The sequence below is a fragment of the Amaranthus tricolor genome, chromosome 17 (genome assembly GCF_026212465.1).
Source record: "Amaranthus tricolor cultivar Red isolate AtriRed21 chromosome 17, ASM2621246v1, whole genome shotgun sequence".
Classification (NCBI taxonomy): Eukaryota; Viridiplantae; Streptophyta; class Magnoliopsida; order Caryophyllales; family Amaranthaceae; genus Amaranthus; species Amaranthus tricolor.
In genome coordinates this window covers 17,595,068-17,613,422 of record NC_080063.1, presented here as the reverse complement: position 1 = coordinate 17,613,422, position 18,355 = coordinate 17,595,068, and the positions used below count along the sequence as shown (strand labels likewise).

The window sequence follows — 18,355 nt, the reverse complement described above, 5'->3', positions numbered from 1 at the left end:
CATAAATCTCTAATCACATTCTTTCCCTTTTTTCCATTTATTATCCTTCATGTTTAGCTAATCAAAATTCAAATGATTGCTTTATTCTTTGAAAAACTTCTATAAAGCATTGTGGCAACTGTAAAGTAAGTATTATTTATTTTTTTTGAAAAGCTTCTGCAATTGCTTCTCTCTTTTTTTTTATTATTATTATTTTTTTAATTTTATAGTTGACTCTACTTATTTATTTTATTTATAGACATTTAATTTATCTTTTTCGTGTAGTTACGTCTCTTTATTGTTCTTTAGCCGGGGGACTTCTTTGGCCGCACTCTCCTTTATGAGTATGAATTGCCGCCGTCGTTCATTCCCCAGAACCTCTCCATAATTTTTCTATAAGCGGAATACACTATGTAGAATGATAATGATATAAATATTTTCTCTTCTCTCATCATACAGTACTATAAAAAAAAAATTATTACTCTCATAAATAAATATCTATTAACATAAATGCATAGATATTTTAACATTTGTATTTAAATATTGATACTAAACTTGTATAACAAAAAAAGTAAAATCAATTACATCAAATCAAATAACAATAGGATTATAGCTGTAATCCTCGCACAAAAACATCAAGCTACATACTCTTCTTTATCTTTCTTTCACCTTTAAAACTTAACCTATAAGCTATAACAACTCCCTTCATTTTCACTTCTTGTCACATAAAGCAAATCATTCATTCACCAATATCCCTATCATTTCAAAGGAGACTTACTGATATACTCCTACTGTTCCTCTCAATTTACTACCACCATCTTATTTGATTATATCTTTTAATGTCACACTTGTATTTTTAAGTATATTAAAATAAGTGGTTTTTCATATATAAAATATAATTACTTTGAAGAAATATATTAATGTATAAGTATATCTCTCAACTTTTCATATAATTGTTCCCACCAATTCATTTTTCTACTCAAGAGTATGCAAAAGAAAACATCGGAAAAATTAACTCTCTATACTATAAATTGTAGTATTAATTTTTATTTTAATTTGTTTGAGATACTTTTGCATAATATAATAATCCCACTCTCTTTTTTTTACATTTCAACCATCAATTTCTTTCGCCCATTTATTTTTTTTTTCTCATTCTATCACCAAGGAGTATAATTTTATACGAAAAGGAATAGTATAAAGTACTCTAAAAGAAAAGTAGAAATCATCATCATACTCTTGTATATCCTATTCATACAACTATAATAAGGTTTAGAAAGGATCAGAAGACATTATTAAGTTACTTTCTCCGTTCCAAATCAATTGCAACATGTGACTTATGTACTCTAATTGTTAATACGACCCTTAATATTCTTAATTATGTATAAATATAAAAAGTGAATATTATTAATTCTGATACTGAAATAAATCCATCAAAATTCCACATAACTATGTGATGAATAAATAGTATATAATTGCTTATTTTAAGTAATTTGAAAGGAAAAAAAATTATTAATTAGATTTTTGACTCAAGAATGACATGCAAATGAAATATGTCAAATCTTGAATGTAGTTGACCTCTCCCATCCCAAAAAAAATATAAGTATTTTTTCCCGATCCTTAAATTTCGCCACCCTTTTCATTTTATCGCCACCCCCCCCTCCAAATGAAATTACGAATTTGCCCCTGATTTTTAAAAAATTACAATTTTGCCACTCATTTCAAATTTCTTATTTATAATAATAATAATAATAATAATAATAATAATAATAATAATAATAATAATAATTAACTTTTTATATTCTTAAAAAAAATATAAATAAAATTAATAATAATAACAGTAGTAATAATAATAATAATAATAATAATAATAATAATAATAATAATAATAATAATAACAACAACAATAATAAAATTAAAATTAATAAATAAAAAAAAAAATTGAGTCGCCCAGAATTGGGCGCCTGAACCATGGTTCAGCCGCCCAGAACCGGGCGACTGGACCCCGGTTCAGGCGCCCAATTTTGGGCGACTCAATTTTTTTTTTTTTGCTTTTTGAAAAAAAAAATATAATAATACTAATACTAATAATAATAATAATAATAATAATAACTTATAGATTATAATTATTAAATAATGACTTGTACAGGTCTCGAACCTGTGACCTTTATGTTATTAGTACAACACTCTAACCAACTGAGCTAATAGGCCACATTAATCTATAAGTTATTATTATTAGTATTAGTATTATTATTATTATTTTCCAAAAAGCAAAAAAAAAAAAAAAAAAACATTGAGTCGCCCAAAATTCGGCGCCTGAACCGGGGTCCAGTCGCCCGGTTCTGGGCGGCTGAACCATGGTTCAGGCGCCCAATTCTGGGCGACTCAATTTTTTTTTTTTTTTAATTATTAATTTTAATTTTATTATTGTTATTATTATTATTATTATTATTATTATTATTATTATTATTACTGTTATTATTATTAGTTTTATTTATATTTTTTTTAAGAATATAAAAAGTTAATTATTATTATTATTATTATAAATAAGAAATTTGTAAGGAGTGGCAATTTTGTAATTTTTTAAACTTCAGGGGCAAATACGTAATTTCGTGGAAGGGGTGGCGATAAAATGAAAAGGGTGGCGAAATTTAGTAACTTCCTATTTTTTTACAAAAATAATGCTTTGGTGTTGTCTTTTAAAAGCTTAATATGAGCATTTTAAATCTTGTAATAAATATTTGAAGTCTTATACTTATTTCGTTTGAAATGACTTGCGACATTTGCTTTTTACTTAGTCAAATATACTAATTCAATCCTTAATATCTCTAATTATATATAATAAAAAATTATAGAATTTTAATATTAATAATCTTTGCTTCGAGACAAATCAAACAAAATCTCACTTGACTATGTTTTAACTTATAGATTAAGAATTAATTAAAAATTAAGGATGATCAGTAAATAGTGCGAATATTGCTAATATTACGACTAATTTGGAACGGAGGAAGTATTAAACAACTTTAAACCCTTAAAATAAACATTTAAATTAAGTTTTAGAGTAATAATTTTAACCCGTGTGGAGAAAGGTTAAGGAATAAGGCTTAAGCCTTAGCATAATGATTTTAAGGCTTAGAATTGACACTTTAACGGTTAAAATAGTAGGTTGAAAAATAAAATTAAATCCCGGAAGAAGGAAATTAACGGTTTTGAGAATATTTTAGGCTTTAAAATGAGTGTTTAAAAGTTTGAAGTTAATACTTTCTCCGTTTCACTATACTTGCTATATTTGACTTTTTACGCAATTTATTGTGTTATTTTGATCATTCATATATTAAACTATATATATTTAAAATTATTAAAAAAATAGTATAAAAACATATAATTAGACTATTCAAATAAAATTTTACTTAAATAAATTTTCTCATACACATTAACCATAATATATAAAATAAGCTTTTATCAACAATTATAATGTAATCAATATTTCAAAATTGAGAAAATTCGTAAGAAAACTATGAGTTGGATTGTACAGTCCCATAAATACATACGGCGGTCCCACACGAGATCAATCCAATGAAATAAGTACAACAATGGTCAATTATACTCCCCACCATCTACGTGGCCATCACCCACCTTTATCCCCCTATTCCCCACCACACACACCCTCCCTTTTCTCATAAACTCTATAAACACCCCAACATAAGTCACATGCTCTAACCAATTTGGTCCAATTCTCATAACACAAAAACATTTTAAAAATTCCGTTCCAATCTTTTTCCGACGCCCAACCATGAATCGCCGCCTCTTGAGCCACCTCTCTCAACTCTCCGCCCAAGAAAACTCCCATTTACTCCATTGGCATTACTCCGAGTTCGACGATCACAACTTCCAAATCCATGGACAAACCTTATTTTACCTCTTTATACTCTTCTCTATTATACTTTTAGTAGCTTTTCTCTTACTCTACGCGCGTTGGTATTTCCGTTTCCGACATATTCATCACGCGCACTACCCTCACGCGCCTCACGCGCCGTCGTCTTGTACCATTGTTTGTCGTGGATTAGATCCAATCGCCATTAAAGCTATTCCGATTAGTCTTCATCAAACGTCTTCTCCCGGAAGAGACGATGAAATTGAATGTTGTATTTGTTTAGGTGTTTTTGAAGATGGTGATAAGGTTAAAGTTTTGCCTAAATGTGACCACCGATTTCACTCGGATTGTGTGGATCGGTGGCTCAGTACTCAGTCGAGTTGCCCTCTTTGTAGATTGACTTTCCGAGTTGAATCACCTACTGACTCGGTACTACTAGAACAAGTTTAGAACAAGTGTGAGCTTTATTTTATTTTTTTCTTTTTTTATTTTAAATTTAAAAGAAAATGAACTGTTTTCCCACTTCTTTTACTTTGTGGGTTGGTAGAGAGGAAGATTTTGTAGCAACCCATTTTCACAAAAATGTGATTTTGTGGCTGTTGAATTTTTCTCAATTTTTTTCTTAATTTTTTATATTTTGTAAAATGAAAATAAATTGTTTTGAGCTAAAAATTATTTGGTTGTATATTAATGGAGAACCATAAAATTTTGCAGCTCATTTTAATTATGAATAGTTTTTATTAATTTTTATTTTATATGTTAAGATTAAGGCTTGACATTATCATTATTATATTTGTAAAACATTATCAACCTTTGTAATACTCCCTCCTATTCAGCTGAACTGTCCCATTTGACTTTTCACACTTGCCGAGGTAACATTTTAACTCTTAATATCTCAAATTATGCTTAATTAAAAATTATAAAAAGTTGATATTAATAATCCTTGTATTGAGACAAATCAAACAAGATCCCATATGACTATGTTTTAACTTATAGATTAAGAGTAAAATACAAATTAAGAGTGATAAGTGAATAGTGCAAAAAAAAAAGGGACAATTCAGCTGAATAGGAAGTAGTATATAGTAGTGAAATTTCTTCTTTCAATTATGGTTTTATTTAGTACTCCCTCCGATCTTATGAATTAGTCTCATTTTCTTATTTGGCAAAACCTTTGAATTAGTCCCATTTCTATTTTTGGCAATCCTTTTTTACTTAAATACCCTTAGTTCACACAAGTAATTACGAATATACCCCCATATACCTTACTTACCCAACTACCCTTCACTACTTATCCTTCACTGCTTACCCTTTACTATTTACCCTTTTTAATGGACTCCACACAATCCTTAATATCCGTGCCCAAGCAAATGGGACTAATTCATAATATCGGAGGGAGTATTATATTCTTTTGCTAAAATTCATTGTTATGAGAGTGTAAGCAAATTCATCATTATTAATTTATAATTAATTTTTAATTTATAAATTAAATTATAATTAATTTTAATTTTAATTGCTTTCTCTCATTGTAAATATTGTAAATATTATTAATGATATTAAATTTTATATTTTTTTATTATATATAATTAAAAATATTAAAAATAAAATTAACAAATTAAATTACGTAGAAAAATAAAAGTTACAAGTATTTTGGAACAGTACCTTAGTAATAGTAACGGAGTACTAATTTGGATCAAAGTCTTAAAAGTGCTCTACTTAATTTGGAATAGTAAATTGAAAAAATGGTGATGGAAAGCAAATTTTGTGGTAGACCTTCTAATAAGATAAGCTGAATTGCAGATCAATGATCAAACAAATCCAGAGTTAATTAAAATCCCAAGTCAAAAAATATTTGAATTTTAATCTTAAATTGATGGATAAGATGATAAGGTGTATTAATGTCTGAAAATTGGATAAGAAACAAATCAATTTGTTCTGTGATTGTTCTTGGTCCCAACATCTTGATGTTAATGGAGGCTATCTTAGTTTAAAAGTTATTTTTTTTTTATCAATTTTAAAAGTAATTATCAATTTATTTGATGTTTGAACTATTTAAAAATAAGTTAAAAGTCTTGTAAGGATTATTAAGTGACTTATTTAATGACGACCTAAAATATTATTAAAAAGTTAATATTAATAATTATTGGATTGAAAATAAAATAAAATTAAAATATAAATTGTAAAAAGTGTCAAAAATTATATAGGATAAAGTCAATGAAGCGAAAAAGTACTCATTACTCTAGTTGGGATAAAATATGTTACGAAAATTTTGGTTTAACAACAGAAATGGAACATTTAATTAGTGGAAAATATTATTTAATCACTTTGCAAATATTAGGTTCGCAATTTTTTAGTTATAAACTTATATGTATATTTAAAAATCGAATCTTATTTCAGCCGAAGTACTAATATCACTTTCTACAAAAAATTTTAAGTTTAATTCTCACTTAATCCTCTTCAACCTTATAATTTAAAAATAGTTATAAGCACACTCCAATTTCATAATAAAGTGACAAGACATGGTTACGCAATTGTAATTAGAATTGCAAATGGGAAGTTGATACCCACACTTTATTTTCATAGTTGATTAAAAAGATCTAGTAAATTTGGAGTATTGTAAACTGCAAATTGCAGCAAATAACATAAAGTGAAGGATTTGGATTCTGCATTTACCAGATAAGGAAAGCTTCACGCTTAACCTAGTACACACTATACAAAGTAGCTTCTTTCCATTTATAAATTTGTTTTATTTTTATTTTTTACTGTTATTCGTACTTTTAACTTATATTTTTAAATGATAAAAATTGAGTACTATCTCAATTAAAAAAAGTATTTATTTTTCAGGCAATGTCATGTGATCATAATATCTCATCTGGCTATCTCCTCTCTCACTCTACCATGTTAAAGGTGTATATTTGAATTATCAGACGATTATATGTTAAATATTTTAGATCAATTTAAAATTAAATTTTGTGTTCACGTTGATTTTAGATAATTAAAATTTCTATGGTATCACTTGTACTTAGATCCTTCAAGATATGTCTTTATATAGTGATAACTGATAATGTTAAGTTGGGGCCTGCAAATATCTTTCTTTTTGTAGGATGTTTATCGACTTGAGTTAGCAGACAAACAATTCAAATTCAACTCTATCCAAGTTTAACTTAAAGCTACTTTTTGGTGAAATGTTCATCAACATTGATGATTTAATAAGATGTTGTGTAGCATACATACTTGGTGTACTACCTCATCTACTACTATATAGTGTTAGAAAAGAACCTCATATGGTTATGTGTCGTGGACTCTCATTTTTATGCGGCCTTGTGCACACGAATTCATTGGTGGTTGTGAAATTGTCCACACAAGCTCATGACAATTTGTTAATTTTGGATGAAACTTCATAAAGTTTATGTGCAGGAAACTATGTGGGTTTGTAGACATGAGTACATTGGTGGTCTTGAGATTATCCATTTGAGCCCAACAAAATTATGCAACAAGTCCATGACGTTTTGACATTACCGTATTATAAAAAATCAAGTGCTTCACTGTATAGTCATCCCTTTGATTTTTTTACTGTCAACCTTATTTTATTCTTTAAATATTAATAAAAACGTTTGAAAAGTTCAATCTTAGATAAATCACACTCTTAAATGACCATATAATTTTTACACTCAAGAAAAGTCAAGAATAATTATATCCCACAATATAATGAGATATGAGAAATGGAGAAATTTGAAGCTAGTACGTAATGTTTGAGTTGGAACCCCATTGCGATGAACAAAGGGATAACATTATGGATATAAATCGGGAGTAGTATATTTTTGTGGACGGTTGATGTTTTAAACATAACGATTAGACTGGAATTCAACAAACACAATTCAAAATATTGTATTAGTCTTTCAATATCTTTTAAATATTTTAGTTGGGATTTTGCACTCTTTATTAATTATTTTAATTTGTATTATATTCTTAATTTATAATTTAAAACATAATTAAATGAGATTTTTTTGATTTATTTTAATGTAAATTTAAATATTATTTTTTATAATTTTTAATCATAGACTATTAAAAATATTAAGAATTGATTTAATATATTGACAAACATGTAACATCAAATGAAAGACTTAAATTGAATATGAGGGAATATTAATGTTGGATCATTACAAACTTTCCCATGTACACCCTTAATTTACTAGCTCAGTGTCACTAAAATCGTCTTACCAAAAAACGATATTTTATGGAGTAACTTAGTTGTTAAAATGTCATAGCATAGTTTGTCCTAATTTGAAACTAGCGCCATCCGACTATTCTAGAAAGTTGTAGTAACAAGCATTGTATTAAACCGGCCCAATAACAAATTCAATCCCTTTCTAAAAGCCCGTTAATTTAGAACCTTCGATAGGACACTAGTATATAACATTAAAATCCTTTTTTTTCCTCACCAGGACATCAATATTTGTTGATTAGGGTTTTCAGATCGCCGTCTTTGTCATCCATTCATCATGAGGGCCAAGGTAATTTCTCTTCGATTATTCAATTGTTATTTCTCTTCAGTTTTAATCAAAATCTTACGTTGTTTTACTGTTTTTATTGATATTTTCAGTGGAAGAAGAAGCGTATGAGGAGGTTGAAGAGGAAGCGTAGAAAGATGAGACAAAGATCCAAGTAGAAGATCTTCGACTGCGATGGTTAATTTTCTTTTTTCCGTTGTCTTTTCGTTCAATCTTAGTTCATCGATCTAATAGCTATATCAATGGCTATCGGATTTTGTTAGGTAGTTTGTTTTTGTGTCATGTAATCGATACATTTTGATAAAACATGAATATTATGAAATTTGGCGGTTATCGGTTGGAAATGGTATTTGCAATTTATGCTTGAACAGATTGATTGGTGTAAGAAACTTAGTGTATGAATGAGATGATTTTAATTTTGGTTGTTGGAATCGTTCTTGGTACCAATTGATGTGATATCTGTATTCAGACACGAATAAATTGCTAAGTTGGTTAGTTCTTGTCCAAATTAATTTGCTTTACCTCAAGTTTAAATCGATCCCTTCAATGTATTATTACTTTCAACATTTTTTAATTGTCAATACTATTCGTTTGATATACTTCTAGTTTAAATAATTAAAAGGTTATTATGAAAATATGTATTAATACAAATCTAATTAGATTCATCTGTTTATTTTTTTATATGTATAAAAATAATACTTAAAATAATACTCTAAAATAGAGGTAGGTGGTTTATGCAACTAAAATATGCAAAACAAACGATTTTTTTGATTGATTACAGGTAGAAAGTGGACAAATTAAATGGAGTACTAAATTGTATCATCCTAAACTCTTTCTAATTTTTGATTAAGTTTTGTTAGTTATTATCTTCGTTTATATAAATAAGAAAATAGAAGTAGTTTTCGAAATTTTTAGTTGCCAAATCGCATATTCTTATAATAATATGTTTAAAAAATGTTTTTCAATTATGTGTAGCTTATGATATAAGAAATTGGAACAAAGCAAGTAATTGTGTAGTTAGTATAGAGATTTTTAGGAAAAATTATCGCGAGTAATATAATTTTTTGTTATTCTTCTGATGATAATATCAACTTATATTTTATTAGCTAATATACCAATTTTTTTTTGTCTTATCACTTATAGTTTGATTTTTAATATGTGTAGGATTTTTTTAGGAAAATACCTTTTTAAATTGATATTTTTTGTAGGTATTATTCACGGGTAATTTTTTTGATTTTTTAAATGGAATTCAGTAACTGCTATTACAGTTATATAGCGTGTTTTTTAATTTTGATTATTAATCACTAACAGGTTTTTACTACCAACTACAAATTGTTCTCATACATTTTATGTAATATTAGTACTTTAGAAGTTAGGAATACTCGATAGCTATGAATCACCTTGTATTTGTGGTTTGATTAAAATACAATTAAAGAGAGAAAAGAAGGTGGAAAAGGTGAAGAAATAACTATAGTTGTTGACTCTCTAGTCTACTATATAATTGTTTTTATTTTTTTAATATAATTCACATTCATCCTTTAGAGATTATTTTGTGTTTACAATTACATAAATCTTTTAAAAAAAAAGAAAATTTGATGTGAAAGGTATAAAATTTGTAGAATTTGCTTTTAAAGGTTTGAATTTTTGTTTATTTTTTAAAGGCTCGAACTTTAGGATATCTCTGCTTTTACAGGTTCTTCCGATTTTGGTAACCTGAATTATTAGATTACCTTCTTCTTCCCTTTGTTTTCTTCATTAATTTTCTTCCCCATATTGGAAAAAAGTTTTCTTTAAGGTATGTTTTTCATGTTAGTTTTATGATAAAAAGGAAATTTTTATGTACTTTTTATGAATTATTTGATTCAGAACTAGGTGGGTTTTTTATTTAGTCCTTATTCACTTGGTTTTTTCAATTTTCATCACTCTTATGTTGTAAAAGTTTTGATTTTTATACTTGTATTGTAACAATTTGATTTACTGTTGACTGAGTAAACAAGGTCATACGGGGTTTATTTCCCAAGAAACTTAAATCACACTTTCAAAACTTGAGCAAAGGGGTCACAGCTCTTAAACGTAACTAACTCAGCTAATTCTCAAACCAAACATCTAACTAAAACATAAGGTAATCATACAATTCACTTCGAGTTCAATATAACCAACATAACCAAGACTAATATACATTTATCAAAATCCTAATACAAAACTATAAATTCCCACGTGCTCAGCTCAATATAACATCCTTGGAACTCATATTAACTCTGCTAACCCATCGTTCCCGACCAGATCCGATCTGTAAACAACTAAAAAATGACAACAATAGAGGATCAGATTAAACCGAATGAGAAGTAACAATAACAAAACACAGTAATTCAAAACAAAGGTTTAAAAGCAACATCAGCTTTCTAGATCTATGTGCGCACAGGGAGTGTAGTTGAGAGGAACATCCATAGTTCTAAGGCTATGTCACTCTCGGGTGAGGCTAGTCAATATTTGAATGACAATTCACCTCAAAACAGGGGAATAGGAGACAATGTCCCACCACTCCGTCAATGACCAGCTCGTTAGCTCGATCCATTGACCATATCAATATCAGCATAATCATTCATAAACAAATTTATCTCAACAATATAAATTTCACAAACTTTAATAAAACGTTTTCAAAAACTATAGTCTGGCCAGACCCTTTTTAAGGGACTGCTGCTACTCACCAAAGATGCTTCAAGGAGCTAAGTCCGATTCTCTGCGATCACTAAAAAGGTTCCTCGATGACGTCGTCTCCTGGAGCATAACAAACATAATATCACAACAAAGCGTTCAATACTACAATCTAAGTTTATTTAACTCATTGCATCTCCTTCTTCCAACCGCATCTTAACTAAGACTTTATTTTTAATACTCCAACAACTCCTGCCATGAGGTCATTTCTAAGCAATTAAAAGCATCTAAGGTTGTTTATATTCTCCTAGAGGATTCTCAATACTCATTATCTTCTTTATACATCTAATAACAAATATAACCATTTTAGTACATCAAAATATTCAAAAGACTACTACACATCATCCAAGATCACTAAACTACTCAAATTTAGTTGTTAGAATTAGCTTTTACTACAATTTCACAATTAGGTTTATATCACCACTTTGACCATATTTATTAATAAAAACATTCAAATTCCAATCTTCACCACTATGTATAAACCATCAAGATTCTACGAATTCATTCCAAGAATCATCATCTTTCCATTATATCCTAAGTTGTCCAATTTTACATATTATAGACACAAGAATAAGTATTCTCTCTACAATCCTCAAATTCACAAGTATCTAGTATTTCATCTAAGAGCATCAATTTATTCGATTATTCGCCATTATCATTACTTGCCACAACTCCTAATTTCTAACAGTAATTCAACAACTCAATATCACCTATCCAGCTACAAATCTCAATCAACAAGACTCATCTAACTAATTTATATAAATTTCAAGATTCATCAAAATTTAGGGCTTAATACATGGTGAAGGAATATGCAAATGAAAGTATGCCAATGAAATCAACCTCATATGAATAAAAACATAAACATTGAGAAAGAAGAGAAAAGAAATCAAGAAGGGTTTACCTTCTGTTTTGATGATCAGCAAGGAACACAACAAAACAAGCTTCAAAAATTGATGTTTGTCTTGAATTTTTGATGCTTAAACAAACAAGACCAAATTCCACTTATTTTTTTCCATTTCGGCTGGATAGAAACTTGGGAAAGGAAAGGGTTCGATTGCTATCTTGCTAATTTCTACTTCAATGGAATAAAATCCTACAAGGATGTTGATATTACATGAAATTTCAATTAAAGATGGCTAGGGTTCGAATCTTGAGAAGAAAATCAGAATATTAAAGAAGAATAAAATAAAATTACACATAGAAATTGAGAGATTCAAACCTTAATTTGTTTACACCAACAATCAACAAGAAGAGTAGGGCATCCATGGAACTTGGTTTACTCGAAAATCAATGGATTGAATGAAGAAGAAGACCAATAACTCGGCCAATTTCAGAAGGAATGGCGTGAATGAGGAAGGTGAGGGAAATTTTTGGTTATATGTATGAGGGAGAAGGAAAGGGTTTAGTGGGTAATTAGAATGAGTGAGAAAAGGGAAAAGAAATATTGGGGTATTTGGGGTTACTGGGTACGAAGGGGTTTTGGGTATTTTAATTTTTTTTTAATATATTATTATTATTATTAGTATTATTATTATTATTATTATTATAAAACTTACTTAACTTACTTGATTCATGGTAGGTTTCCTAATTGGTTTAAAGCCCAATATGATTTTATTTATTTTGAAATCCCTAATGTTACATGTATGATGCTTGTAAGTTTGAATTTTCCTTTAAATGGAAGTGAGTTTTGTAATATTTCTTATTTTGTGGTTTATTAGTTTGGAAATTTTTATTCTTGGATGAGTTTGAAGTATATGGGATTACAATTTTGAATCTTGTAGTTTAGGTTATTTTTTAATTAATAACTAATTTTATTCTGTTTTTCTTGGATTTTTTTTGATGATTAGTTATGATACTTCTAGTTAGAGTGAATTATTTGATCTTTATGTCTAATTGCATCATGTTAACTAAGCATGAAAAGTAAACTTGTGATTGATCTTTTAGAAATTTTGTGAATTGTAGTGTTGGGTATTTGTTAGAAATTGCCCAAATGAAACTAACAATGACACTTATGTTTAAATGCTGAAATTGATGTAGGAACAAGGAGTAGTTGTTCAATGTTTGGCCCAAAGAACATTAGTGAATTGTGATTTTATAACCTCTAAAACTGAAACATGATAATTAGGTTTGCTAGTGTATTTTTTGTTGTATGTTCTAAATCTTCTTAAAAACGAAAAGCCATTGATGAGGTAGAAGCAACCTGTTTTTGGAGAAGAACAAACTTGTTCAGTAGGTTAAAGATAAAAAGAATCTTTAAAAGCAAAAGTACCCTAAAATTTGAGCCTTTAAAAAATAAATAAAAGTTCAAACCTTTAAAAGGAAATAAGACAAAATTCATACCTTTTAAATTAAATTTTCCTCTTAAAAATATATTTAAAGTTAGAGATTTATTATGTTTTGGTCGTACATAATGCTATCCAAATTAGTGGTCTCGTTAAAGCATTCGCAAACTTGTCAATTTTCTTTATGGACGAGTATTATAAGTCGGATCCTTTTAAAACAAGGGGCTAGAGCCATTTTACGGATTATGTTGTGGGCTTTTAAGAAAACTGGACCTGTTGCATAGTGTGAGTGTCAACTGACAATGGTGTCGATTGTCATACAAAGCACATAAATGAGATCACATATTGCACTTAAACGTATACTTCTTTGTCCAATTGACTTTGTTTGTATTTTTAAACACAAATTCTTAAATGAGACATGATGTGACCATCTCTATTGAGTTGATCATATATTAATGTATCAAAGTGAATATTTATAATTTTAAAGTGAACAGTTAGAGAAACAAATTAGTTATATGGTTCCGTCTTATGATAAGACAGTCTCATACAAGACGAATTGTCTTTTTAAATCTTAATTGGTAATTATTATATTAAAATAATAAGCAATTGAATGAAAAAAAATTGTTGATGAGATAAATATTTATAGATTTCTATTAAATTTGTGAATGAACTTTAAAAATAAGATCAACATCTACAAATAAAAATTGAACTATAAAAAATGAGCAAATATATATAGGGGCAAAAAGCAAATGCATAACAAATTAAGTGTGGCAAATATACTATTATTAATATTGTTAAGTTAATTGGTACTAATAATATGCTCCATAAAACACTTATATGAGTTCGATTTTAAAAAACATTATTATTTTATATACTGTAAAGTTCAAAATAAGATTTAAAATTATAGGTGGATCTAATAATTAAAGGCTTTACTTTCTATCAGTGATAGAGTTTAATTTCACTATTAATGAAAAGATCAATTTCTCATTTCCTATTATTTTCGGAGATTATCTTTATCCTAAAATAAAAAATAAAAAAAAAAAAAAGTTAAGAGGAAAAAAAGAAGCGTTGCCTCTTACTTGTGACTCTAAAATTAGAAGTACTAGAACTAGGCCAAGAAGTAAGTCTAGTCAAAACCCCCATTAAAGAGTTCTTAATAGCACTAAAATTGAAATCAGGATGAAGATTAGTGTCTAATTTGTAGTAAAGTAATAAAATACTCTTCAATCTTCCTCCTAAAGTAGCAATCTCAGCTCCGATTATGGTCAAGTTTAGGTCTTTTAATGCCTTGATTATCTCTGGAATTAAATCAGGCCTATCTTCACAGCAAAATGTAGCCTTAATCATCATCAAATCATTGGTATGATCATGATGATGATCGCCTTGTTGTATGTTATTTGTTTGACATTCAATGGTTATATCATCAGATTCTGTTGGGACAATTAACAACTTGCTGATTTCTGATGTTTGTCTCTTTAGCTCTTTTACTTGCTCTACCACCCTTTCCAAAAGTGCAGCCTTGTCCATCTGCTTTCAAAAGTAATAAAAAAAAAATGAAATTATTAGTAAATCTTGTATGAAATCATCGTACCGTGAGACTGATCCATACAAGTAGCCTAAAAAATTAAACTGTTCTAATTTTAGAGAAAAAATTAATAGAATTGAAAACGTAACCAACACTCTTAGCTTTTGGGTCAGTCCATATTAAGTCGTCTCACGATTTTGTCTAAAATTATAAGATGGGTTGTTTTTCCAAAATTTATTAATTCTGTCTCATTTGTTTTTTTTTTTTTTTTTTTTTTTTTTGCAAAAAGCTCTCATATAGGAATAACACGGATTGAATTAACGTTTTTTTTATTTGTTGTTCTTAGTCGTTTGTCCTCATGTTGACATCTTACGGAAAAATCGATAGTGATAAGTGATAAGTGATAAGTCAAATTTGAAATATAAAAATTATAGAATGTAAATGAGACAATTTAAAATATAAATGAGACAAATTAAATAAAACGAAAAGATATGTAAATTTGAAAGAAGCATTAGTGTTAGAACCACGCAGTAGCACTACTTGCTAAATAAGTACTCCATGACTACTTGGAAATTGGCCAACATTGATTGCATTTTCTTTTGTGGGACTCTCATGGACGTCTAGGGGGTGAATTTGATGATTAAAGATAACAAAAAATTAGGTGGTTAGTTGAAAATTAGTATTTTTAGACTTTTGTTTCTTTAATTGCCTAATAAGAATGATATATTTTGAAAAAAACATTTTATTTTTAGTAATAATTTTAAAGTGACTTAAAAAATATATAATAATAATAATGTTTTCCTTCACCTGCATCTAAATTACAAATTTTACTTACAAGTTACAACAATTTTTTTTTCAAATGCATTATATTGTGCAATACTTTAATTTTAAATCTATATAGTAATATGTTAATACAAATTATAAAAAATAATTAAATATTATCACAAGTGACTATATTACATGTTATACATTAGAAATAAATAAGAAAATAAAATTAATAGATATATTGCAATAATAAGATAACAAAAATTAAACGTATGCAATTATAACTTTTATTGATATATTTTCAGTGAATCAATTATTTCAACAATAATAATTGTATTTCATCCACCACATAAATCCCATAAACAAAAAGTTAATATTATCTCTGTTTAGTGGCAAATCAAAAATACAAATATAATTCTAAATTTATGATGTTTTTGATAAAATGAGTCGGATCATAGCCCAAATAAAATCAGATTATTGGATACTAATTTCGCAAATCCAGCTCATACCAACAAGTCACAACATATATACATACATGATCTATCCAATGTACTCTCATCAAAATTAAAACATTATCATCATCAATCTAATATCTCGTTCGAAAATAAGATTTGAGTGAGAAAAAATAATAAATAATTCATACCTTATTCTCTTTTAAAAGAGGGTTAGAGAAATGCGGTTAATTCTACTAAAATTAAAACATCAATAAAAAAAAGTTTATTAATAAATTAAATTTAAACAATGATTAAGAAGCTTAATTACCTTGTCTGACTTAGGAATGAGTCTCCTAAGCCTAGAAAGTTGAGCATTAATCCGATCCCGACGCCGCTTTTCAGCTTGTCTATGGCTTTGGGAAGAAGCAGAAGCAGAAGCAGAAGGATTAATATTAGTATTAGTACCATGATCATGATTTTGATTATGATCATGATCTAATTCTGGAAACCCATCAAAAGGGTCATGAAATTCAAAATCAGAATAATTTGCAGGCAAATCTTCAAAGTTGTGCATTTTACTTGCAGTGGCATGAAAATGATGACTGATACTTTCCTCTTCCGGCATACTTGGATAGTAAAAGCTATTTTTGGCCATTTTTAGGACCTTTTTCAATCAATATATAATAAAGTTATTTTAAAATATGGCTTATAAAATTATTTTTATGCCTCTTCTAAGTCTACATATATAGTCAACTATGCAGTGAATTAGTAAGCGATCTAGGACTACTACATCATATGTGGTTAGGTTTCACTTCAGGAAGATATTACTTTATGGGTTGTAAATTTATTATTAATAGTGATATTTTAGTGATATATTATAAAGAAAAATATCATATTAATAATCATTTCATAAGGATGGAGAAAATATTTGTTAAGCATTGTCTTAATTAAAACTTTATATTTGTGGTTGTAGTCCATGACTTACACTTAAATGAGAGTTTTTTGCATTAAAAATGGACAAATTACAAACTCTACTCCTACTGATGCCGAATATTTATGTGATAATAAAGAGTTGATGAGATTGGACCTCGTGACGTTTTTCATACCATGTTAAGAAATTATATCTTGTAGTCTGCTAGTCTTAGGATCGAATATGTTATACTTTAATAATAAAAAGCTTAAATTTATGATCAAAATAAGTCAAAATCTTCACGATTAACTTTATTTTTTAAATTGGTAAATTTTAAACATAATGACTTATAATTAATCAAGACTACAAATGCTATAATGGTTTTGGACCATATAATAATGGTATAAATTTAATTGGATCAAGAAATTTAAAATGTATCAATTTGTGATCCTAGTTCGTTCTTTGATAGTAATTGGGGGCCATGTTTGTGTATGCCTTAAGCAAAATTGCTTTGTGGAGGACTTACTATAAGCTTGTCCAATGAAAATTATTCTAGAATTGATACTTAGATAATTGATATATGATTATATATGGAGTACACTTCTATGAGAAGTATATATGCATATATCCTATAGATTTTACCTCATTATTCAGAACAATAGAGCAGATTTTTTGAGATCCTTCTATTGTTATTCTCTTATTGTTAAAGTTATAAAAATGTGGACTTTGTCACTCTCCACAATTTTCTCATCACCCCATATACCACAAATGGATTAGTTAGGTTGTATAATTTCTAATCTGACCGAGTTGTAGATGATTAAAAAAATTATTTGATGGAAATTATATCATTTTTATTTTATTATTTCAAGTAGTTTTAATTTGATGATGCATTTTATGATCTACCTGAAAGTTAAAGTTAAAATAGTATTTCTTGAGCAAGTGAGACTTTATCAAAATTACGTGCTGTCTCAAGGTGGGAACTCCTATGTTAGGTGCTTCAACGAACAAATTTATATTTCACAAAAAAAAAAAAAATGAAATCAATACAAATTTGTTCAGCATTTTCATCGATTTCATTATAAATTTCAATTGGAGTTTAAACAATTCCTAGGCCTGAGTTTTGGAGAAGTTGATTTTAAGGCATTGATTCATGACAACACGACTGCCACATCATCTTCATCTTTAACATCATTTACTCTAATTTTAGATTTTCCCTCTGCTTTTCTTGTTTGATTTAGATCTTGGATTCCTTTTTGTTCCATTTGATTTAATACGTCACTTTGCATGCATATTTTCAATGGTCTTCACCCGAGTTCATGACTTGAATAATTTACAATTCATTTTTACTGATTTCAATCACTAAAAA

At 28.0% G+C, this 18,355-nt stretch overlaps 2 protein-coding genes and 1 long non-coding RNA gene across 3 annotated transcripts; 2 read left to right on the top strand and 1 right to left on the bottom strand.

Annotated features, from left to right (window-relative positions):
* Nucleotides 1–3,769: 3,769 nt before the first annotated feature.
* Nucleotides 3,770–4,300, top strand: LOC130803816 (RING-H2 finger protein ATL66-like). The gene has a single exon (XM_057668018.1). It carries the CDS (start codon nt 3,770–3,772, stop codon nt 4,298–4,300), a length of 531 nt encoding a protein of 176 aa, XP_057524001.1.
* Nucleotides 4,301–8,146: 3,846 nt separating this feature from the next.
* Nucleotides 8,147–8,789, top strand: LOC130803512 (uncharacterized). The gene is made up of 2 exons (XR_009039915.1): nt 8,147–8,361; nt 8,451–8,789. It is a non-coding gene; the product is annotated as an uncharacterized LOC130803512 (long non-coding RNA).
* A 5,333-nt stretch (nt 8,790–14,122) lies between these two features.
* Nucleotides 14,123–16,909, bottom strand: LOC130803511 (transcription factor bHLH51-like). The gene is made up of 2 exons (XM_057667635.1): nt 16,408–16,909; nt 14,123–14,882 (listed from the first exon to the last, which is right to left on the bottom strand). The coding sequence occupies exons 1-2, from the start codon at nt 16,732–16,734 to the stop codon at nt 14,403–14,405; spliced, it is 807 nt and encodes a 268-aa protein (XP_057523618.1). The 5' UTR covers nt 16,735–16,909; the 3' UTR covers nt 14,123–14,402.
* Nucleotides 16,910–18,355: the final 1,446 nt, after the last annotated feature.

What these genes read in the sequence shown, in the direction of transcription:
- LOC130803511 (XM_057667635.1), bottom strand. Translation starts at nt 16,734, where the DNA reads ATGGCCAAAAATAGCTTTTACTATCCAAGTATGCCGGAAGAGGAAAGT. An exon ending in TCATTCCTAAGTCAGACAAG is followed by an intron (nt 14,883 to 16,407) that starts GTAATTAAGCTT and finishes TTTTGAAAGCAG; the next exon opens with ATGGACAAGGCTGCACTTTT.
- LOC130803816 (XM_057668018.1), top strand. Translation starts at nt 3,770, where the DNA reads ATGAATCGCCGCCTCTTGAGCCACCTCTCTCAACTCTCCGCCCAAGAA.